We start from the raw sequence: 25,809 nt of genomic DNA on the forward strand, positions 1-25,809 counted from the left end.
ATTCTTAAACTTGTAGCCATATGTAGTGGAATTTTTGTTTATATAATAGAGCTTCCCAGAAATAGCATATTTGGGCCAGAGAGTGTGTATGTTTTAAATTTTAACAGATATTTCAAAATTTTAAAACATGTTATAGGAATTTATCTTCCTAAGACTAATGTATGAGAGTGGTGTTTTCCTGTAGCACCACCTTTATTAGGTATTATTTTTAATTTTTGCAAAACGGTGAGCAATGTTATGTGCTTGCTAATTTAAATAGCACAGAAGTACTTTTTCTTTATAAATCTTGTTTTAATGGCTGAATATTATTCCAGTGAGAAAATATACTATAGTTTTTTATTAACTGTTCTTCTTTTTGGATTGTTTTAATTTTTCATTACAATTAATAAGGTTATAATAACACCTTTGAGCTGAAATCTTTTAAAAAATATTTCAGTTTTCCTTAGGACAGATTTCTGTTTGTATAATTACTGGGCCAAAGGATAATAATAATTTTTAGGTTCTTGAAATGTATCACCAGTAACTTTCTGAAAGTAACTCCATACTTTCCCACCCTCAAGTTTTGCCAGCTGCCCCTCCAGTGTGCTAAGTTTTGTCATAGCACACCATCATAATTTCTTCTTGAGTTTTATGTAAACTTTCCCTCAACCATTAGACTGTGAGCTTCTTGAATCAGAGATGGGGTCTTGTTTATCCAAGTGTTCCTAGAACCTTGCATGGTGCCTGAAATTGGTCAGTAGTTAATATGTGCTTGTTGACTAACTGAAAACATTTCATGGACTTCTTATCGCCTCTACAATGAAGTGTAATGGTATCAAAAGACATTAATTATCTCTTTTGTATATTCATCTCCAAACTCATTTCCCACTACTTTATGCCTCATAACCTTATACTCCATCCATTTCAGCTATGTGTGTGTGGTTTTTTTTTTTTCCCTCTCATCCCATTTATTAAAGAAACAGTAAGAAAAGATACACTGCAGGAAAACACCAACCGTCCTTTCACATCAGGCTGAACGAAGCACACTGATTTCTCCCCTTCATTCCCCCCACCCCCACCCCAATTCACATAACCCCATCCACATCAGTTTAATTTTGAGGTTCTTTGATTGGGAGTACCAGTGGAGAGGGAGTGGGGTGAGCAGTGGAGCCTTGATCCTGGCTTCCTCTAAGTAAGTCCCAGGAGAAGGGGGCTGCAGGCCCAGTCAGGCAAGCAGAAATTGTATTTGGTGGCTCTCTGAAGTGGTTGCACTTCCCTGTTCTGTGTTCCAGCCCCCAGGGGAAGGTATGGCGGTAGAGGGTGGCCAGGTCAGTGCTGCTGAAGCGTGGTCAACTCACCAACGCAACATTTCTAGAGAGCAGTGAGCTGATTCTCCAGTGGTGAGCAGGAGACCGCATATGAATTGAGACCTGCAGGCCAATGTATCCCTGAGGAAAAGTCCACAAGAACAATTCAAGGAACGAGTAAGAAACAAGGGGCAGAAAGCTGTGGGACAGAAGCACAGCAGGCTTCTGGAAGGCTGGGGATCATTCCCACCTGCCAAAGTCCATGTCCCACAGATAACATTTTACCTTCAGTCAAGAAAGACACAGAGGGGGGGAAAAAGGCTCATTTGAACTTGAACCCCAGCTGTGTACTTCAGACTGTAGCTCCATATCTACCCTTTCACCCAAAACACAGCCCCTGCTCAGAACCACAGTGTCTGGAAACCACGGTGGTCCTGGAGAGGAAATGGTGCCTAAGGGGGTAACATTCCATTTGGGTACATTGCAGCCATTGGAGCCCCTGGTCTGGGGAAAGCAGCTGGGTTTGTTCCAGGGAGGCTCCCCACTCTAGGAAATGGGACCAAAGTCTTGCTTGCAGGGCCATTCATCCTTGGAAAGGAAGCTGGGTTTAGACCCAGGGTCCCAGTTGACTTTGCGAAAGGAGCTGGGTTGATACCCACAGGGCCTGCTGGTGAAGAGCCTAGGGAGCTGACCTGGGGGAATTAACCTGACCAGGGCCTAATGAGCCAGTAGACCTTGGGAAGGTAGCTGGGCTTGGACCCTGTAAACCATTGGCCCCTGGGAAGTTAGCTGGGTTGGAGCCTAGTGGCCCAGAGGCTCTTGGGAAAATTGCCGGACTTGAGCCCTGGAGGCCAGCAGACCTCTGGAAGTTAACTGGGTTTGAAGCCAATGTGTTAGAAGACAGAGAAAGCAGCTGGGTTCAATCCCCCTGAACCTGTCCCCCTTTGAAAAGGATTAGCATTTACTCCCATGAGGCCAGCAGGCCTTGAAAAATGAGCTGAATTAGGGCCAATGGGGCCAGGAGCCCTCGACATGGGGGATGGAATTGGCCCTGGAAGGCCAGTTCCCCAAGAGCCAGGACCCAAGTTTGGGCCTGTGGGGCCAGGTGTGCTGGCCATGGAAGATGGGCTTGTGCCCACGTTTCCAGAAGCTTATGAGAAAGAAGCTGAATTTGCTCCTAAAAGACCAGCTGCTCTTAGAATGGGGGCAAGATCTGGGCTTTGAGGTCCAACCATTCTTAAGACCAGATCCTGTGCCCAAGAGGCCACCCGCTCTGGTGTCCAAATTAGGGCTTGGGCCCAGGCCACCTGCCCTTGGATTAGGCCCAAGGCCTGGACTCAGGCCACTTGATCTTGGGTTGGGCCCAAGGCCAGGGCCTGGAAATGTACCTTGGGGCAGGGTTTGTACCTACAAAGCCTGATCTCAGATTGGGACTTGGTCCGGGGCCCAGGCCAACATGTCTAGGATTGGGAGGACCATTCCCAGACCTCAACAGGACACCTGTTCTCAGGTTGGGTCCAGATCCAGGGCCCATTGGGCCACCACTTCTGGAGTCAGGACCTGTTCCCAGAACACCATCTGGCCTTGGGTTGGACATAGGACCTGGCCCTGGGAGACTCCCTAACCTTGGGTTAGACAGGTCCTGGGCCTGGAAGAGCCCCTGCTCTAGGATTTAGAGCTGACCCTGGGCTTGGGCCCAAGAGACCACCCGGCCTTGGGAAGGAAACTGCACCTGTGCCAGTGGGATTCATCCCTCTTGGAGAAGAAGCCATGCTTGGGTCACGAGCACCAGCAGGGAAAGGTGCTGGATTTGAAGCCAGTGAACCTGATGAAGTTGGAAAAGGAGGTGGGTTCCTTGGAAATGGGGCCAAATTTCCACCAAGAGAACCTGTTGCCATAAGGAAGGGATCTGAGTTCATACCCAGTGAGTGGCCTGTGTTTAAAACAGGACCCCCTTGTGGTCCCAGGGAACTATCCATCTGTCCTCGAGGTGACAGTGGAGCATGAGTCCAAGGAGTTGGCTGCTCTCTAGGAAAATCTGGGGTTCTTTCATACTTTCTTGGGGATGTTGGTGATAATGGGCTTGGGGCGAGTTTTGAAAAGGATCTTGTTTTTGATGAGTGCTGTCACCAGGTACGGGGTGCCATTCTCACAGCCAAGATCATCACAGTCTTGCTCCCCCCCGGGAGTGTGTTTAACAAGGACGGCAAAGGGTTTCTCCAGGTGGATGATTTTCCCATACAGGATATGATGCCCCACGATCAGCACAGGGATTCCCTCAGTGGTGCAGGTCTCCCAGGAGGTTTCCAGCTAACCCAGTGCTGTAGCGAGCCTCGGTCTCCCCCTGTAGCTCCATCAGCACCCACTCTGCCAGGCCTCCAGCCCCAGCACTGGAAATAACTGTCTGCACCGTGAGCTTTGCGTCTTTAGAAAGCAACTGAAAATAAGCTGCAATGGCCGCCGCCGAGCGCAGCGCCGCACAGCCAACGGGTGACAACCAGTCCTCCTGCCGCTGTTGCCATCGCCGCCGTGAGCACTCGTGTGTGTTTTTAATGACCATACAGTAATGTTGTTTATGTCTTCATGCTTTTATAAATCCTATTCCTTTTACCTGGAATGCCCTCTCTTCTCTTCTTTCTCTTGGCAAACTTTTTCTCATTTTTTGAAATCTCTTTTTTTTTTTTGGCTGCGTTGGGTCTTCTTTGCTGTGCGCAGGCTTTCGCTAGTTGTGGCGAGTGGGGGCTACTCTTCATTGTGGTGCATTGCGGTGGCTTCTCGTTGCAGAGGACAGGCTCTAGGCGCACAGGCTTCAGTAGTTCTGGCCTGCGGGCTCAGCAGTTGTGGCTCGCAGGCTTCAGAGCACAGGCTCCGTAGTTGTGGTGCACGGGCTTAGTTGCTCCACGGCATGTGGGATCTTCCTGGACCCGGGCTCGAACCCGTGTCCCCTGCACTGGCAGGCAGATTCTTAACCACTGCACCACCAGGGAAGTCCCTCTTTGAAACCTCTTTGATTCACTCAAGTTGATTTGATCACTTTTCATCCTTCAGGATATCATGTGTATAGATTTACTTTATAGTATTTATTAGAACATATTGCAACTCTTTGTTTTTATTCTGTCTTCCCTGGTAGACTGAATTTGAATGAGATCTGTGTCTTTGTCATTATATCTATGATACCTAGCATCTGTTACATTAAAGATAATCAAAAATGTTTGGTGAATAAATGAGTGACTTAACTATGTAAGAAAAATTATTTTAGTCCATGGGATACAAGAGTATTTTAGAACCTGGTAACTTGATATTATAAATGGTAACTTAAGTTGAGCTCGAGTGATGTACTTTCTATGTGTGATTGCCAGTGGGCCTTCTGTATTTATGTATAGAAACGACTCTGAAAAGATTGAATTTATGAGAAGCTAAATTACTCTGAATATTATGGGTATAATATTTTTATGGAAAGACATAATATCTCAGGCAGACCACAGAAATTAGAAAATGGTAATACAGCTTAATATTATTGTTATTTTAATATTTACAATTCTTTTGTATAGTTGGAAAGTGTCTTACGCTTTTTAGAGTGATTTATGTTATCTGCTTTAGTAAATCAATTGAAAAATAGGGCATGTTGAAGAAATGACATGTGTTCGTATTTGAAATGTATCTCATTTTATTATATTTTAAAGATGAAGCTTAGTTTATATAATCTTAGTTTGAAAATGATTGATACTGCGTTACTGGAAAATAATATTTAATTCTTCTATTAACATTAAATTAGCATATTTCTACCTGTAATAATCATAGAATATGTTATTGTTGGTTTTTCATAGAATTGATGCTGCTTGTGTTTTTTTCTATATCTAGAGACATAATTTAAATATATTTTTTTCTACCCATTTTTTAATGTTTAATGCAGGGTACTTTGGTATTTAATATGACATTTGTCAAATTTTATTACAGAGCAGTAGTTTCATTTTGTCGCATTGTTAGAAAAATTAGTTAAGCTGAAGATCTATAGAGAATCACAGAAATTTAATTAAAAATGTTCAGTGCATATATACTGTCAATTTCCTTTTCAAATACTGTAACTTCTTAACTGTCAAATTTAGTGTTTTGAAATTTGTAAGCATTTTTGATATTGCTAAAACTCAAGGAAGCTGTGGTGCTGTTCTATAAGAAAAGAACTAAAATTTTAAGGCATAATTTAACGTTTTCTTTTCAAGCTAAACAGTAATGGGGAAAACAGTTTTTAAATTTTATTGAAATTAATTTGGCTACAGATTTTTTTCTTAAATACTGTATAAGTAGAAATGACTGTAATCTGTGTCAGTGTATATTTATGTATGTATGTATACGTACATAGAGGAGCTTCAGCAAGAAATTGTTTTATGAGAGAACCGTTAATGTTCTAAAAATGTTACTGGGTTTAGAGTCCCCTCTTCATCATCAGTATGAAATTCAGCTTATCCTTGTGTCTGATTTTGTGTATGTGGTTAAAACCATAAAGTTAGATTTATCTTTTTTAGTAAATCAAATCAAATATAGCTTATACAATTCTGTCTTTATAAAGCAGTGATTTTATATATATATACATGTATATGTGTGTGTATGTTGTATGTATGTATATGTGTGTATATAAATGTGTATGTATATAAATATGTATATCTCAGATCATAGGAATTTTTTGTTTTTGACCACCTTGTTTTCTTACCTCTATGACAGAATGTAGTTGTCAGTAACATCTTGGTTTTGTATCAGGATTGATGTGGATATTAAATCTTGAAGACCTTGTTAAAATTTAATCATTAATTTAAAACTTTGTTGGTGTTTGGTATTTTAAAAGGAAAGATATTTGCTTTTAATGGATGTGTGGTTTACCAAGTTTGAATATATATGATATTAAAAGATTTGTAAGATAATTTGATTTATTCTATTTGAACTCTGATTATCTATTTGAGACTATTAGTAACTACCTAATAATTTTATAAGTATAAAAGATCAGAATTTTTACTTTATTAACTATATTTAAGATAATAAAACTTGTGTGTAGAATGGTGAGTAGGTTGTGGTTAGGAGTGGGAGGTTAACGGGGGGGATTTGGGAGAAAAGTATCATGTCCAAAACTTTAATTTCCATGCTTTTTAGTTTGAATTATTTTTGTTCATTGTAGTGTTTTCATTTTGTGAGCTTTTCTATGCACATACAAAATGTTTCTCCTCAGGCCCCCTTGTATTTGCTGGTCCTATTTTTATGAACCATCGAGAACAGGCTCTAGCCAGACTCAGATCCCATCCAGCACAGCTAAAGCATAAACGGGACAAGCACAAAGGTATTTGGTCTTCCTTATCAACTAGGTGGGATACTTTCCCAATTTCTTCCACTTATTTGAATTTTGTCTCTGGGAAAATGCACAAACCTAATTCTTCTACTTTGCTTCTATCATTATTATATAGCCTGAGGAGAAAGAACATGCTGAAAGTGTACTGTTTGTCAATAAGTGTCAATCTTATTTTATTGTATTTTTTTGGTTAACTTTAATAAAAAGAAGACATTTTACAGTATATCTTTTTCTTTTCCATTTCTTTTCAAATTTCCTAAAGTTAAGGGAAGGTGGAAAAAATAATTATTGCTCTCTATTTTATATACTTTATTATCTGCTCTTAGATCACTGCCATCTGGCATTTTGCAGTCCTTTTCTCTTTTTTTAGTTCTGTTTATTTGCTTTAGAATTAACAGAATTGCTACATTCAGTGTATAAAGTAATAATGAGTTGACTGCTACAGCGCTTCCACTGTTTTAATATAAAAGTTTATATTCACTATACACATGATTTATTTGATATTTGATATATTCCTAAAGTAAGATTATTTTTCCTTAAACCACAGATTATGGGCCAACTAAGATCAGGAAAGAATTTAATGCAGAGAACTTATAAATTTATGTATAAATTCTGCCTTGAATCCTGGCATGGGAACCAAGCACTCTTTGAGTAGTACAACTGAGACTTACTATTTTCTTAAATGCCTGAAATAAAACCTGCAAAATAGAAGATTTTAAAATCACATATTCCATGCAAATTAATCTTACTAATGTTTTATCGTTTTTTGGGGCTGCAAAACTGTTATAGACTAATTTTATTTTTAAACTTTCATATGCCATATATTATAATCAACTTTATTTTTCTTTGCCTGTTTCAATCTATCAGTTTGTCACTCAAAGCAAAAATGCAAAACAAAACAGACAAAAACCCCTGTTTTTAGTAAAAACACAAATAGAGCACTACTCAAGTTATATTCTGCAGAAATAAAAATTGAGAATATTTTAAGTCTAATGTGAATAACCATAGTAAAATTTGTGATTGCTTTATTTACTGGGTGCTCTAACAATGCCATTAATATTTAAATCTAAGAAATAATATTTGGGGTGTGCTATGTAAATTATTTTGGTTATTGCTAGAATCTCTGATCTCACATTTTCTACTATGCCAGTATTAGAACAGATTTTATCAAGTGTCTTCTTCTTGCCAATTATTTGAAAGTGGAGTTCTTCCAATACTTTACCGGAGGTTAACTATTCACATTTCAATAAACAGTTTTAAAACTTTTTCAGCTCCATGTTAGCATCTTATAGACAGTCATCTTTGTTTTTTTCCAGAATTTTAAAATGAAATGCTAAAGAAAACCAAGGTTCCAAATTTAAAACAGACTTTTTACGATGTCACACTGATTAGCTATAGAAATTACTCAACAATAGCGAGCCTTACTTCCATCTTGTCTGCCACAGGGTAACCTCTTTGGAAGGACTTACTTTGTAGTATTACAGTATAAGGCCATTTTTCTTTTAATCGTCAGATTGTATGGTTTTATAGAGTGGAATAGTTTCATCTCTTTACCACCAAAATGAATTTAAAGTGTAAGTAGTACTTTATCAGATGGTGTCCCATCTTATCTAGAGTATTAACTTACCACTCACTGTACATCCACAGATTCACTTTGCGTGACTCCCTTTGCATTCGCTGTTCCTGTCATTTAATCCGCTTGCCAGTCACTGCTTTTACTCCTGCTGCATATAGTCATAGTCTTTTAATAAATTATTTTTCCTACGTACATTTTTTTTCTCTTTTGTATTACCGTGTTTATCTTGCACTGACAAATTCACTGTATTAATTGCTGTGTTCTATCTTACATTTAATTATGTTGGTGGTACACATTGTAGGATAGTAATGATTTAAATTTTCTAGACTATGACTTTTTTGTAGGGGGGTGTGGAGGGTAAGAACTGTGGATTTATTGTTAACAGGAGTGAGTTCTAAAATGGAAAGTTGGAAAGCTTCTGGCTGATTGGAAAGAATTCAGAGAAGGTCACGGAATCTATCCTATACAGGCAAATTTTGACCAGAGGCAAAATAGTGTATAAGACGGAATCAATTATGTATAACATATAATCCATATAACATATAGTATTTAAAGAATTTAATGTAGACTGTATTTTAAACAGTTATCTGAATTAACATTTGTTTCAACTATTCAGTGCCTTACATAGAAAAAAAAGATTTTAATGTACTACTCTTAGTTAGGAACATTTGAATTATTCTGGAGATAGTCTTAAAGTGACTGATGTGAAAATCTGAAAGTGCAGTCAAAAACATCTGTGTGTATTTTACACCTGCTTTCCGTAAAGAAACTGTGGTGTAATGGAAATACAGCCTTTGGAATTAGGCCTCAGTTTTAATCCTATTTTTCATTTATTAGAACTGTGTGGCCGTTCATAAATTTCTTAATCTCTTTGGTTTCAGTTTCCTTCTTTTAAAAATAGGAATGATAATTCCTAACTGAATATGTTGATATGAAGATTAAATTAAGATGTGTGTGTGTGTGTGTATGTATATACTTTGCAAATAAAAATTCTCCATGAATACTAGCTTGAATTCTTTGAATTGAATTCCTTGAATCCTCTTTTAGAATTATCTTAAAGGTACAAAATTTGAGATTTGTTAAATGTGTAATTAATTTATTTTTACAAAAAATTTAAGATGTCAGCCATTTGGTGGTGGTAAAATGTGTGAGCCTTATTTTTGATCAATTTCTAAAACTGCTCTACCATTTATTACTTTGGGCTGGCTACTTAACCCCTCTAAAGCCTTGGTTTTCCCAACTGCAAAATGGAATAACAATAGCCTTATCATCGGATTATTGTATTGATTAAGGAGAGCAACAATAGTGAATATTGACTGAACACTTTTCATACATTATTGCACTTAGTTCTCATAAGTATCTTGTGAGGTAATATACCATTATTCCTATCTTATAGATGGGAAGAAACTAAAACTCAAAAAGATCCAGTGTCCAGTTATCGTAAAACTAGCAAATAGTAGAGCCAGGATTCCAATCCAAGTCTCTTAGGCTCCAGTGCCCAAAAGCACTATCCACTGTGCTATTTAAATTTTCAGTGTTTAGCACAGAGGTGTTTAGCAAATTGTAATTACTACTGCTTTGCTGTTTTATTTTCGTGATTTCGTTCAAAGTACTCACTGTGTTCTGTAATACATTCAGTGATACGCATGCTTATAAGATTACCCAAAAAGTATAGATTTAAATAAAAATTAAAAGTTAGAGTCCTTTAGTTACTGAATCCTCTTTTCTCTGTGTGTGTACACAAATATGCATAAATAATGTATATATACATATAATACTTTAGTTACGTATCTGTCAAAACTTTGTAGCTATCACAGTTTCAATATCATACTCATATTAGGGAAAAATACAGATATACCTAAATGGCCAATTATAAGAATATTTAAGCCTAACTTTCCTAAAAATGTGAGATTAATTTTATTGCTGCTCATTGACATTTTACTGAGTAATGAGCTTGAGGAGAATTTATCTTGCTGAATTTCACTTGCTAGTTCTTGAATTTACACTAGATTCTTGACTATTTATTAGGTATCTCTTTTCTTTGATAAACTTTTGTAAATTTCTAGATTACTAGAATTGTACTTAATTTTTTGAACTGACATAAAATTCCAGATACAGATGTATATTTAAAAAATTCTGTCACTGCTGCTACTAGTGATCAAGAACCTTATCCCTGTTTTTTTCTTATAATAACAATATTTTCACCATCTATAATAAATGAAAAATTATTTTATATAGATAAAGGTTTGTTTAGATTCACTTGAACAAAATGTTTCTAGTATTATTTTTTACCTCTAAATAATAGCTAGTACTCTTTTAATCACTGTGATTTTTATCAGTAAATTACTAGGCTTTTTTTTCCTCCTTCCCTGATGCTTTGTCTCTATTGTGGGCTTTGTATCTATATTTAATCTCTGATTCGAGGGAGAGGGCAGGATGCCAGGTTCAAAGGTAAAAGCTTTAACTAGGCGCCAATACATTTATATAAACTGAAATTAAGGTGTAGCATTGAATTTAGTTAGGTCTGACACAATGAAATGAACACGATTTGTTTTCTATATTCAGATTTGGTTTTAATAATTAGATATTTTTACCAATTGAGATAAAGCTGTAAAATTTTTATATATCTGTCATCTTATTTAAATAGTCTTTGGAAGATACTTATTCCTTTATGGGTAGGCCCTTGTTTATACTTAACCATTTCACTGCCTTTCCAAGATGAGGAGGCTTTGAACTAAGAGTATATTGCATTTTGGATGGAGTAAAACTAAATGTTGTGATTTTTTTTTTTTTTTAGCCCATCCATTCTTGCAGATTTAATTTGGCAAACCCACATTAGATAATTTAGCAAAAGAAGAATCATATTCTTTTTCCTTTTATAGTAAAACCTCTCACTAATTCAAAATTTATGGTACTTCAGATACAGTATTTGTGATCTTTTTTGAGTAAAAAATTCAAAATAACTTCTTCCTCTGAATTTTCAGGGTCATACTTATAAGGGGAAACCTGTCTAAAATCACTAGCTTTTCAAACCAAGGGCTCAAGAAATGAAGGATTCCTTCAACGTGCCTTCAGCCTCTGGGTCCAGCAGTTAATTCTTGTATGTTAAAGGACTTTTATGTTTATGGTACATTTTTTATGTAATATAGGCCTATTTTGAATTATAATGTAGGTAACCACATTTTATTTATTGTATCAATAGCATTTAGTTTAATCTATAATCTGTACTGCTTGAAGGTAATAAAACTGAACTTTTACTTAAACATTCTATAATTAAGACCTTTTCAGTAAGTAATATAGGCCAGCCCATTCTGTGTTATTCCGAATTAGTGAGGTTTTACTGTCCTAATGTTGTAAAGAGTTTAAAACTTTTTGAAATGCTAGAGTCATTTAGTTATAGAAATGGAACTCATAATTTAGGCCAATTTTGTCTTACCTGGATAGTACTAAAGGTTAGAAATATTAGATAGAAAAAGAAAGGATAATGTGAACATGAAATGATTTGATGTTATTCTGCTTAGTATTCTAAAATGGGTAATGAAAATACAGAATTTTTTAAAAATGTGTGTCTGTAGATCCACATGTGTATCTGCATATTATACACACTTGTTTAGATTTACTATATCACAAAGCAGTTAGCTTAGACTAGCTGACCTGAAATTCCATCCAGATTTACATTTATTCCATGTGTAAGGAATTTGAATCTTGATGACATAGAGGTCGTATTTTAGTTGATGTATAGTATTAGACTAGGAAAAGTAAGTTGCCTTTCTTATTTACACGTTCCAAAGTAAAGTTGTTAAATTCTGGAATGTGTTTTTAAAATTTTATGGTCAAAATGCCAGAATATTCAAAGTCAAATGTAGAAACCAGGGTTGGAGGGAGGGCCTTAAAGCAAGCTTATGGTAGGAAATTATGAAAAGAAGGGAGGAGGAAAGAAGGAATAAAAGCAGAGGGTTTGGTTCAGAGTTGTGTTTGGGGGCCAGAAGAAGACCGCAGAGCAGACTGGCTGAGGGTCAAGGTGGGACAGACAAAATGAACGACAGGAAACCATTGAACTGCAATACATTGAGTAAAGCTATTTGGTCTTTAGAAATTTTTTAAAGTTCAATTGAGTTTTAGCAATACTGGCGGACAGAGTAGCCTTTCTAGATGTGTTTGGGAAATCTAAGTCATTTGCGAGTCAGCTAGAAATTTTTTTTAAATGGCTAGCACTAACAATATCACTGAGTTTAAAACAATTGTTAAATGACTTTGCATGCAGTTATTTTTATGTAAACTAAATTTTCCCATATAAACTATTACATTTAGAATTTTGTTATTTCTATAACTTAATGACCCATTTACGTTACATAACTGATTAGATTAATAGGCTTTATCTGTAACCAGACCTTATCTGTGTTTTTACTGATTTAGTGATATTTGCAAACAGAAGTATATAGTATATCTTTTCAAAATTGCTTCTTTGCAGGTAGATTCTTGATCTATCACTTCTAACAGCTACAGATTCTTCTTGCTTGTTCCTTTTAACATTTTCTCTTGTTTTTCCATAGTAAACTGATTTTAAATTTTATTTTGAAGATGAATAATGGCTTAATTACAAATTATAACACTTAACAGATGGAAGTGGAGAACGAGGAGAAAAGGATGCAAGTAAAATCACAACATATCCTCCAGGCTCTGTGCGATTTGACTGTGAGCTCCGGGCAGTACAAGTCAGCTGTGGATTTCACCATTCAGGTAGCGGCTGGAACTTTAGGGTATAACTGCATTTTTACAATTGTGCTAAATAACCTATTTGTTTAGTTTTGACACATGTAGTCTGTTAACTGTGTTTAAAAGCTATAGTGTGACAGTATCTCTCAAATCTATGAAAGCCTATTTATTACAGAATCTCTTTTAAGCTATAAAATGATTGTCTAGAGATCTGAGTTCTCTTTTTTTTTTAACACCTTTATTGGAGTATAATAGCTTTACAATGTTATGTTAGTTTCTGCTGGATAGCAAAGTGAATCAGCTATATGTATACATATATCCCCATATCCCCTCCCTCTTGTGTCTCCCTCTCACCCTCCCTATACCACCTCTCTAGGTGATCACAAAGCACCGAGCTGATCTCCCTGTACTATGTGGCTGCTTCCCACTAGCTATCTCTTTTACATTTGGTAGTGTATATATGTCAGTGCTACTGTCTCACTTCATCCCAGCTTACCCTTCCCCCTCCCCGTGTCCTCAAGTCCATTCTCTACATCTGCTTTATTCCTGTCCTGCCCCTAGGTTCATCAGAACCATTCTTTTTCTTTTTTAGATTCCATATATATGTGTTAGCATACAGTATTTGTTTTTCCCTTTCTGACGTACTTCACTCTGTATGACAGACTCTAGGTCCATCCACCTCACTACAAATAGTTCAATTTTGTTTCTTTTTATGGCTGAGTAATATATATTCCATTGTATATATGTGCCTCATCTTCTTTATCCGTTCATCTGTCGATGGACACTTAGGTTGCTTCCATGTCCTGGCTATTGTAAATAGTGCTGCAGTGAACATTGTGGTACATGTAGAGATCTGACTTCTAATCCGTCTTCTGATGGACTTATTTTATAATTCAGTTCATGAAATTCCTGAAGGTAAAATAATCCCTGAAGTCCCTTTGAACTCTACAATTCTGTGATTTTTATAATCTGGTCACAAACTTTGTTACTGTTCAGTGAGAGATGTGCATCAACAAATTTCTGTATTTTTTTAAAAAGTAGAAATTTCAGTTCCTAGTAAATAACATTTGGATTATATAGCTTAGGTTGTACTCTTCAACCTAAACATAAAAAATGTTACATTCTTTCTTTTGATACTCAATATATTTCCTTATTTGATAAGACATTGACAAATACTAAAGTTCTGACAGACATATTGATGTTGTACATATCTGTGCAGAGCTCAAACCCATCTACCTATATAATTATCCTAGATATGAGTGAACATTTTGTATGTAGTTACTCATTATAAAAAGACTTTACAGTTGACCCAAACCAATGTTTTATTAAATATTAATGTTATTAAATGGCATTTGTAAGAAGTTTAAAGTGTACATTATGAAAACATTATACATTTTTATAACCTACAAAAATATTTTACAGAACTGAAATTATATTTATTTCTCATTAAATATAAATTTGTCGATGCTTCACTTGCCGACTTTTAATGGCTCTACTAATTTTAAACAGTGAAAATTGCACTGCCTTCAGTATAGTTGTGATAGAAATATGAAATGCATACAATGAAAAAATAAAGCTCTGGATTTTGGTTTCAGTGGTTTTAATGGAGAATGGCGATGTCTACACATTTGGGTACGGGCAGCATGGGCAGCTCGGACATGGAGATGTCAATTCCAGGTACTTTAACTTTTTGTGTGAAGATGCTGAGTGTGGTTTTTTTTTCTCTTTCTTCTTTCCTTTCTTTCCTTTTTTCTTTCTAAGTATATATTTCTACACTTGAAAAAGCATTTATACCACTGTTTTGCAAACTGTGGCCCATAAATTATTGGTTATTCTTGATTTTGTGGTTGAGTGCTTTTGTGGGGATAGATGATTTTGTAGTTTCAGGAGAAAAATTGATTTACATTTTATACATTTAAAATGTAAGAGTGATTATGATTATCATGAAATCTTACTGCATTCTTAAGAATTAATATCCTTTTAAAGGCTGTTCATGGCAATGGATAAGACAGTGACTATCCCCAAATGGCATTTTAACAGATCAGCAATAGATTTATTCATATTCCTTGATGTTATCGTTTTTAAATTTTGGTCTAATATTAACATGAAGTCATTGAAGCTTTTCCATAATTTTCAAACAAAATCTAATGGTCACTCAGAGAAACTGTTTTGACTTATCCAGAATAGTGAAGAACTAATTGTGGTAGAGACTACTAGACATTTTTAATATCCATTCTTCCCTACTTCATTTGGTAATAGAGTTTTAGTTGGTGACATGACCATGAAGCCAGAGACTTCATTTTCCCGCCTCCATTGCAGCAAGATATGGCCGAGTAAACTAAAGTGATATGTGCAGCTTTGGGATCATGCTGTTAAAGGGAAGGGGGATACCCTTCCATTTCTCCCTCTTCCCTCCCAGCTTGCTGCCTGGAGTCCGTGCCTGGCGGCAGGAGCTGGAAAAGTCATCATAGCGATCATAAGTTGGAAACTATGTATTGAGAATGGCAGAGCCACAAGATAGAAATAGTCTGGGTCCCCGACACCATGGAAGTGCCACATCAGCTCCTTATAATTGGGTGCTTACCTGAAAGAGAAATACACTTCTGTCTTGTTTAATTCCCTGTTACTTGGCTTTCATTACAGCAGCTGATTCCATTTCTGCTTAATACAGTGAGAGTGCTTTTGGTCAAAAGTATAGAAAAACCCATCTTTGTTAGCTCAGGTCTTCCAAGAAGAAGATGCTAAGATACGATTAGATGTGCAAAGGGTCTATTGGTAGAAAACTGCTGTGAAAGATAAAAGGGAAAAGAGTAGGAATAGGCCCGATGTAGATCTGACCCCTGTGAAAGGAAAGAAGGAGGAAGAATGGGGTAGGAAGAGTTAGGTTACAGTGCAGTTCTGATTGAGTTTTAGCCAGGCCAGTGGGGTGTCCTCAAGCCAAGGTTGCCTTTGGCAGAGTCCCAAATTGGGCAGGATGGGCCAGCACGCATACCTTCACAGTGCTCAGTCCCAGGCTGGTAGCTTCCCAGGGGAAGAATGGCCTCGTGGACAAAAAGGAACAGCCTCTGAGGCTGTTAGTCATTTATGTTCCGTGCAGCAGGTGGTCTTCAAGATCTGAGTGGTCTACGTGTGTGGCTGCCCCACCACTGAAACCAGGTTTATTTATAAGTCTGGGGATATATAGGGCAGCTTCAGGCTAGACTTGACTCACCAATTCAGTTTACCTCAGAACCTCCTTTCTTTTTGTCTCTCTATTCTTGCGTGATTCTTCCTATAGTCACAAGATACCTGCCAGAAGCAATTGGAACTATATGGTTTCTCATTCACATATAGTGAATCACTCCAGTCATTAAATAAAATCCATAATTTTCACTTTATTCTGAAATCACTTCATTACTGTGGCAGGGATGATGCCATTTACATGGTAAAGACCAGTGATTATTAATCCTGCCTGCACAGTAGAATTACTTGGGGAACTTGAAAAATGCCATGCCTGGACCCTAAATCTAGACTTTTTACGAGGTATGTGTTGGGAGATGGGCGTTGGGGATGGGAGATGGAGGCAGCAAGGGTTGGATAGGATGCCAGCATCAGTTCTTTCCTAAAAGCTCTCCACAGTCTACTGTGCATCCGGGATTAAGAAACGCCATCCATCCCTAAAAGGCAGGGTCAGGTCCATTTGCAGTGCACAGAAAATGAAGGTGAAAGGAATGTCCTTAGTTACTTCGATGACCGTTGTTATTGATGAAAAGAGATGATTTGAGACACCATTGAGTTGAACTTCTCACTAAAAACACAAGTGCAACATACGTTTGACACTTGTTAACACGTTTATAAAACTCACAATCTTAAGGACAACTATTGTGCTTGGAAAGAGAGCAAAAGGTCTTTGACAGATTACTGTATCAGATGTCACCAGGTATGGCATTTGTATATTGGACATTGGAAATTTCAGAATATCAGTGGCTTTGCAGGGTTGAGCAATTACTGTCACAGGTATTAGAAGGCAGCAGGTACTTTGCAGGGTTGAGTGATTACTGTCACAGGTATTAGAAGGCAGCAGGTACTTTGCGTCGCAATTGAACAACATCACTCATATGCAGAGACTGAGACAGGGCTTGTAATATGCATAGAGAAGAATTTGGAAACTTTTTGTTCTGTTTCTCATGGAAGACTCGTGACACAGAAGAGAATTTATTATTATCATCATCATCACCATTATTGCTGTTGTTATTTAGCTGGAGATTATTTTGTGAGTCATGACACAACCTGGGAAAGGTGCATTACAGTTAGACATGATGGAGCATCAGTCACGTGTGCCGCAAGGGGGCCACTTTCTCACAAATCAGACTCTGTACTTGTATATCACTCCACAGAAAAGATTTAGCAAATGTATGTGCTTCCTGGTCTTGACTGAGTGGGAGGGAAATAGTGGAAATCATATCTATAATCAAATCACAGCCCTAAGGTGCCTGCACAGTGTGAAGAACGAACAGCGTAAGCACAAGTCCTGTCGCCCCACGTTGAGGTGTAACGGCTGAAGAACGGGAAGGATCTCAAGGCAGCTTTTAAGTGAAGAGGCTGCTATTACCTAAAAGCCTTGCCTCCTGGTCCTGATGGTCAGCCAGGGGGCATCATACCTTGACTTGCAGTGACTCACTCAGGTGACAGTATCATGGCAATATGCTAAGTATTTTTAATAGTTTCGAATATATCTTCATGAAGTGGGATAGCTTCTAATGTTGAAAATTAAATAATTAGGGTTTTTTAAGGAGATTAAACTCTGGTGGGATTTCTTTGAACTGGCCAAAGTTGTTCTTTTCCAGCATGTGAATTTTCACTCCTGGTTCCATTGATAGAGTTGTAACTGGAAGGCTGATTCCATGGGGGTGGGGAGCTCCAGGCTGGGTAATGCAGTGAAATAATGCCTACACACTGTGCCTAGTGGATTAAACGGAAACCAGCCAGAACCGTCTGTGCCGTGAACACTCCGGTTACCCTGTTTGTCTGGATCTGTCTGGGACTTGGAAGGCAGGAGTCAGGAACTGTTATGAATTCCAAAAGGAATTGCCCATGTGTATGGAGGAACAGTCCCCGGAGGAACAAAGCCTCAATAGCATACATATTAACTAACTACCACGAAGCAAAACATTTATAGATATTTAGTTGAAATAAAGTTGGAAGGTATTTTTTTTTAAGTTTCTAGTAATCAAGCACTTTTAACTGAAATTTATTGTATAGCACACATTAATAATTTGTGATTAATGTAAGATAAATATCGTAATGTGCATGTGCTAAAGGTAGAAACGTGTTATTGGTATTCTCTTTATTTAATGCGGCGTCTTGCCAGGATGACTGAGTCTGATTATATCACTTGGTGCCCATGTGACCTTGACCACATTACTTAACTTTCCTGTGTCTCAGTTTCTTCCTTTTGAATGGGAATAAGTATCTTTCTCTCAGAAGGTTGTTGTTCAGTGAAATGATAGGTGTTGTTTACTTAGCACAGGGCCTAGCCTGTAGTGAATGCTCAGTAAATGTTGGCTGTTACTGTTGCTGCTTTTAAAAGTGAATGTCAAAAAGCTTCTGAGGGCTGTAATACATTCACTCATGACATGAGTCTACCAACCCTCTTTTTCGTTTATTTTCTTCAGTATGCTCCTAAATCTCTGAATTCCAAATTCTTTTACTCTTTTCAGTAAACTTAAACCTGGATGTTGGGAAAGGCACTATAGCGTTTAGATGCTTTTATTCTCCTTTTTTCAGTAGAATTCGGATAATTCTTATAATGTTTCTGAGTTTCATCTTTTTCTTGCTATATCCTCCTTCTGCATTAATATGCTACACAGTCATGGTGTCTGGAACCATTTAGACAAGGTTCATATCTTTGATTCATCTCTTACCAGCTATGTGACTATAATTTACTAAGCCTTAGTTTAAATGTCCCATAGCATTGTTAAAGAATTAATATAGTGTCTGTAAAATGCCTGGCATGCATACACATACACATATAATTTTTGTTTTCTGTTCTTCCTGTGTTTACCAAATAATTTAATAAATGGGCTCTAGTATCATGAAAAGAGTTTATTAGAAGAATTGCCACTAACTCTGGGAAAATTCTTTTTAAAGGGCTTCAGATCTACCCATAAAGTTATTTTGATAACCAGTGGTACATTTTATTTGAAAATGCTTTGTAAACTGCAGACAAGTAAACAGTTTTAGGTACTGTCTGCAGTTAAACTGTCTGCAGTTTAAACATTAAACTGTCTGCAGTTTAATCCTTTGTTTGAATCCTTTGTTTGAATCGAACTGGACATTTCTGTGAGGACATTAGTTTGCCATACAGCCCTTTGACCTGGTAATTGTTTATTGCCAAAACTCCCAGTACCTCAGATTTGAGAACCACTTAACTTTCACTGCTGTTCCTAGCCATATTATTGTATCCTCAAGTAAAAACTACTCTTTTGAGGCAGGGCCATTCTGCTCTCCTCCCCTTTGGTTACTGCCTACCTGTGTTTTAGTCACTGCCTTTCATTCACTGAAAATTTAGTATCTGGCTCACAGTGTTTTCCCAGTCTGAGTCTTGTCACACACTCATGAATGGTCCCATACAATACAGTTACCTTGACACCGTGAGTTAGATCTAGTAAACTTTACTTCCACATTCATGGTGGTCATCCCCAGGATCCATTATGGATCTAGCATAGCTCCAACTCTGAATTTTTAAGTTTAAACAACCCATGATCTGATGACAATTTCTTCTTCTGTTACTTAGCATTACTTTACTTGGTCTTTGACTTTATCAGTACTTCATTCTCTACAGCCCTCTACTTTCTTAGTGTCTATCGCCTGTTTCAGTTTTTTTCCGACCCACGTTAGAGACTGTCATTCATTCTCTTCACCTGTACTCTTACCATTATCCTCAGTTTTCTCACCCTCTTGGGTCTTGATGCTAAGGCATGGCAAAACTTCAAGCGTGAATCGGTCTACCTATATTTTCTATGTCTAACTTAGGCTTCCGGAAGAAGATAAATCATCATACTTATACAGATTGTTATGATTTGTAGATTGGACCAATCCTTCTACAATAGGCAGTGATCCTCCTGGTTTGTAGTTTTGAACTGTTTGATTTAAGACCTTTTGAGAATGTGATGAAAGACATAGGCTGTCTCTTCAGAAAAACAGACATAAGAATATACACTTAAAAGTTGGCTTCCAGATTTAGAAGATTCACAGATCTCCTGAAGTTCACTTTCAGACTTCCTAGAAGTCATTTGGATCTGGGTTAAAAACTTCTGGTCTAGGTTTTTATTTTTTCCATTCACCACCGTACCCTTTCCGTAATCTTTAAATTCTCTCCTCACCCATTTCCTCTTCCTCTCAGCACTTGACCTCTGTTCACATCACAGCAAAAATAAAAACATTAGGCGGGAAATTCTTCAGTCCAGCAACTCTGCCAACCTGCCTGCGTCCATTACTACTTCTTTCCTCCTTCTTCATGTTACACTGAAAGAGGGGCCTGTTCTTGTCTATGCTGTGAAACCTCTGCCTTTTCCATAGGGATCCAGTTCTGTTTCTTGTCTCCCCTCTGAACCATATGTCCTTATCTTTACTCACTCTTTTAAACTTCTGCAAATTCTTAAAAAGGACAGAGCTTCCCCTTCAGCTCCATTTTCCCTCTAGCTGTTGGTTCTCCTTTTTCCCTTTTGTGCTGAGGTTTTTGAAGGGGTTTTGCATTAGTCTCTGACCCCACTGTTAACTCTTCCTTTGCTACATCGTGTTGTGCCTACTCCACCAAAGAGACTTCCTTCTTGCAAAATCAGGTGGTCATTTGTATCTGTCTCTAGAGCATTCAGCATGTACATTATTTCCCTATTCTTGAAATGACTGTCTACATACCACATTTTTCCAGAGTTCATTCTTTGTTATGTCCTAGATTTTATGAGCTCTTCTTCTTCCTCTGTCCATACCTAAATGTTAGAGAGACTTACAATGAAAACTATCTTTTCTCTCTTCGTCTTCCCAGCTGTCATTCATTCTCATAGCTTAAGTGAATGTTACCACCATCTACCTTGTTACTTAAGCAAAAAACCTTCATTGCCCCGTGTCAGTCATTGCCGGAGTCTAGTCAGTTCTGTTCCTTACAGAGCTGTCAAATCCATTCATTCCTTTCCGTCCACACTGTTCCTATTTCAGGCCTCCACCATAACTCACCCAGATTATTGTGACACCTTCTTAACTAGTTTTCCAGCTGCTAGTCTTGCCTCTTCCCAGTTCATTTTTCATTGCAGCCTGAATAATCATTTAAAAATATATGTAATTTAAAAAAATTTTAAGTATTATAATTACATTGTCTCAAAAACAGAGCTCTCCTATTATGTGTGGACTCTTTCTGTAGTGTGATTATTCTCATTATAGATGATGATTACTGAAAGTGGTAAATAAAGTGATATAGGGATGGTTACAAGGATAGATATGATGAATACGGGGATACCATTTATCATAATAGTTACCATTTATTAATTGTTAACTGTGTACCAGACACTGATCCAAGCCCTTGACATATGTGAGCTTCTTTATTGTTCACAGGAACCCTATGGGGTAAATACTGTTTAATATTATCTCCATGTAATAGAAGAGAAAACTGAAATACAAAAAGGACGAGTAACTTGTTCAAAGTCATGGTACATTGCTACTACGTGGTGGAGCCAGGATTCACATGCAGGCAGTCTACATCTAGAGCCTGAGCTTGTAGCCACTGCTGCGGTGCCTCTCATGATACTGTATTCTAGTTCATTAACTACTGTATATGTTAAAATCTAAAATTACCATTCAGTGAAAAAACGGTAGAAAAGAAGACATAAAAATAATTGACAGTTCAGTGGAAAAAAGTAGAAAATAAGACATAAATTTAATTGTTTTGTATGGTTCTCGGATTGAATTCCTGCTAAATCAGCACATGATTTTTATTTCATCTGACAAATATTTATAGAGCTCTCTAACTTGCCATTCACTATATAAGGTAACATTTTTTTTTTCTTTTAAAACAAAGGTAGCACCAGTCTTTCAGAAAAAATAAAAATTATGTGTCCATAGTTAGGGTAGTAAACTCAAGAAATCTTTTTAATAATCTCCTTAAAGTCAGCGATTATGTCTTTTTCATCTTTGTGTACCTAACGCATAGGATAGAGACAGGCATATAGTACCTAAGTAAGTGTTTGCTGAATATTCTTATTAGTGCCTTTTATCTCTTCTATTTTTTATTGCATTGTTTATTGTTTTTTATTTCAGTTGGGTCCTGTAAGAAATTGACTTAATTTTTTTTTTTTTTTTTTTAACCTAGGGGATGTCCCACTCTTGTTCAAGCATTGCCAGGCCCTAGCACACAAGTTACTGCAGGCAGCAACCACACGGCAGTACTTTTAATGGATGGACAGGTCTTCACATTTGGAAGTTTTTCTGTAAGAAATTTTTTAAGCATTAATAATATTGCATTGTACCGTTGCCTTGCAATTTGTCTACGTTAGCTATTTTTTCTGGTTTCAGTGAAATTCTTGTATTATAATTATTGCATATGCATATTTCCTGTCTCCACATCCAGCATACACAAAACCTAACAGACTTTGCTTTGAAATGATTTTCTTTTGTAGTGTAGCATTAGAATTTATTAAATTTAACAGCTGTGTTAGAATACTGGACATGTTTATTCCAGGTCAGAATCTGTTAAGCATTCAGTAGAGCTAATTCTGTCACTGAAAACTTATTTCCCAACAGTTTGTAAAGAATCATTTTTCTTAACATGTAGAATTATTTTTATTTTAGAACTTTTTAAAGGCCTGGTTCTCTTGGTAGATTTGTTTAGAGTTATAGTTTACTTTTTCCTCTCCCTCTCTGTGTCTCTCTCTGTCTGTTTGCCTGTCTGTTTTGCTCTTTCTCTTTTTTGCCAAAGCTTGAAAAGAGTGAAGATGCTCTGAGAATTTTGTATAGTTTGGGCATAGTAGAGCTCAAGGAAAAGCTTAATAAGACTGTGCTAATAAACCTGTACCATCTGTGATGTGGGTAACTATTCAGAACCCTCTAAACTAAGTCTCTGGGATGTAATTTGCAACTCTTGATTTTTTTTAAATGTAAATGTGAACTTAAAAACAATCTCTTACTTGGAAATGATTTTAAGCTTACAGAAAGGTTCCCAAAAATAAGAATAGTACATAGAGCGCCCATATATTCGTGAATCAGATTCACCTATTGGTAACATTTTGATCCGTTTGCTTTATCATTTGTACATTCATGCTCTCATTCTCTCACGTACTCTGTATGCATGTGTGTATAAAACTTTTTTTTTCTTGTCCTTTAAGAATAACTTGCACACATTATGATCCTTTACTCCTTAAATAGTTTGTGTTTTGTCAGTTGATCCGGTAATTCTTTTCTGGCATTTTTCCCCTCCAGTCTAGGATCAGGCCTTGTATTTATTTCTCATGTCTCTTTAGTCTCCTTTAATCTGTAACATTTTCGCTCCTTTTCTTTGTTTATTATGACATTGACATTTTTGAAGAATATGGTACTTCTTTTTTTTAACAAAAGGTTCCTTATTTTTGTTTCTCTTATATTTCCTCATGTTTAGATTCAGGTTGTGCATTCCAGACTGAAATACCATGTAAGTGACATCATGTCCTTCTCAGGGAATCACATTTGGAGGCACAAAATGCCCACCTGCCCTTCACTGGTGATGTAAATTTTGATCACCTGTAAAATTTTGTTTGATTTCACTACCGCAGAGTTAGAATTTTTTCACTTGAAACTAATAAGCAGTCTTTGGGTTGACATTGTTAAGTTTTAAGATACCTGCTTCTCATCAGAATTTCTAGATTTCGCATCTGTTGATTGTTCTTGCCTGAGCTAGTCTTTACTATAATGGCTGCAAAAATGATGATTTTTCCAACCCCAGCACCTCCTCACATTTACCTGTCAGCCCTTTGCGTTTTACTCTAAGCAAGAGCCCATTTAATATTTGTTTGTTTACCTGTCTACTTATTATTGGTGTAGACACATGTCTCTTTTTTCGTCATTACTGTACTTAATTATTTGGGTGCTTATATTGTCTCAGATTTCGCCAGTGGGAGTCCCTTCACGCTGACTTCTGTGTTCTGGTGACATGCCTCTTTGTTTTTTTGAGTACTTCCTTACTTCCTGGCATAACAAGTTGTTCCAGGCTTATCTGTATGAGTCCTAGAATCAGCTTTTCTCTAAAAAACCTAGGTTGTTTTTAGTGGGGAATAGTACTAGACACCAGCTGAGCACTAGGTGTATTCATTGCATCCCCAGTACACATCTGTGTGCATATATACATACATACGTATATTTTAGAAATAATAAGTCCGCACTGATACCTCTTAATTCCAGCCCATTCCCATAGGGTTCTTTCTTACCTTGTCTCATTCCATGTTTATGTCCCTTCCTCCACATTAAGAATCCTGGATCCCAACAATATCAATACATTTATTTCTCATTCACTCAGTCCTAAACTATGTCTAAAATAGTTTTATATTTGCTTTGCCCACACTACTATAAAAACAAACTCCCTAAAAAGAGTTCAGGATTTGTTTATCACTCTTGCTTCTGCCCCCCTCTCGCCCGCTCTCGCCCCCTCTCGCCTGTGTCCTACCCCAAGACCGAAGGTATAGATTCAGATACTGTGTTCATAAGTTACTTGGATTCTTTCTTCCCACCCCCTTTCAGTGGGATTATGTTATTCCTTTGGAATAGAGTTGGGTTCATTTGTTTTTGTTTTCTTTTTCTTTAAATTTTATTTAATATGGATAAAAATAGGTAGAACTAGCAGATTCTTTGTAAAGGGTGACAACAGCCAAGGATCACCTTCCTTCCCTTGTTCCTGAAAACGGGCCCTTTTACTGGTTACACTTTGTCTCACCCTGTCCTGGGACAGGGGTTCATCTCCGTAAAGTGAGTAAGATCTGATCTCGGGTGGGGGAGAAAGAGGGATGACCTTTCAGCATGGAGATAACTTTGGCCTTGAACAATGAATGAGGCTCAAGAGGAATGCCAAAGGTAGGGCAGAAAGGGGGCGAATTAAAGGACTGTCACTGAGTGGGGTTCCTCTTTTCCCTCTTGTAACAGTCTTCCTGGCCCTTTGTAGGAAGACATTGGTTTAACTGCTGACCCCTACCATGTCCTGCCGACTTGGAGCTCTCAGACTTCCAAGGAGAGTGGTTTGTGGTCCAGTGCGCTGTTTCAGTTTGCTTTTAAGTTTAAGGGTCCCTCCTCCCACATCCTTAGATGGAGTTTTATTTTTTGAATGTGTAGAACCTTAACATGTTTCCAAAAGTTAAGTTACACAAAAAATGGTATACTCACCCAAGTGTCGTTCCCTCCCCCATCTCTGGCATCCCTACTTCCCACCCCTTCACGCCGTGCTTGTAGGTTATGAAGTTCATTGTTTTCCAGTTTCTCCTTCCTGTGTTTATTTTTTTAAAGATTAATACATAAATAACCGCACACACCGTCTATCTATATCTGCATTGATATAGGTATAAATATGGTATGTATATATATACATGTATATAATTATTTTCCCATCTTTGTTTTTCAAAATGTAGCATTTTATATATGCTCTCCGGTACTTTGTCTTTACACTTTACTGTATCTCCTAGAAATCATTCCTCATCAGTTCATAGAGATCTTCCCAATTCGTATTTTACATCTGCATAGTACAATTGTGTATATATCTTGTAGTTTATTAAATCAATTTCTTGTGCTTGGAATAAGAAGTATTTTCTAATATTTTGCAACAATAACAATGAATATTGTTAGAGGTGTGCCTTTGAGGTAAATTTTTCGAAGTAAGGTTGCTGGGTTGAAGGCTAATGCCTGTGTAG

The 25,809-nt window shown here is 37.2% G+C and overlaps 1 protein-coding gene and 2 pseudogenes across 21 annotated transcripts in view; 1 reads left to right on the forward strand and 2 right to left on the reverse strand.

Moving 5' to 3' along the window:
• MYCBP2 (MYC binding protein 2) overlaps positions 1-25,809 on the forward strand; it is a 276,112-nt gene that overhangs the window by 97,156 nt on the left and 153,147 nt on the right. For 19 of the 21 annotated variants that reach the window (XM_089899231.1, XM_089899222.1, XM_089899228.1 and 16 more), the window contains 4 exons: positions 6,505-6,612; positions 12,818-12,937; positions 14,509-14,590; positions 22,257-22,374. In XM_089899231.1, the coding sequence (XP_089755357.1) occupies positions 6,505-6,612; positions 12,818-12,937; positions 14,509-14,590; positions 22,257-22,374 (428 nt within the window). The other 2 variants (XM_089899237.1, XM_089899236.1) reach the window with 2 other exon arrangements.
• Positions 1,739-3,328, reverse strand: LOC149746836 (decreased expression in renal and prostate cancer protein-like; annotated as a pseudogene).
• Positions 3,307-4,439, reverse strand: LOC111176480 (chromosome transmission fidelity protein 8 homolog pseudogene; annotated as a pseudogene).

Source organism: Delphinapterus leucas, chromosome 18, assembly GCF_059928025.1.
Source record: "Delphinapterus leucas isolate spDelLeu-1000000601 "Yukka" chromosome 18, BTC_Dleu_Yukka2, whole genome shotgun sequence".
Lineage (NCBI taxonomy): Eukaryota > Metazoa > Chordata > Mammalia > Artiodactyla > Monodontidae > Delphinapterus > Delphinapterus leucas.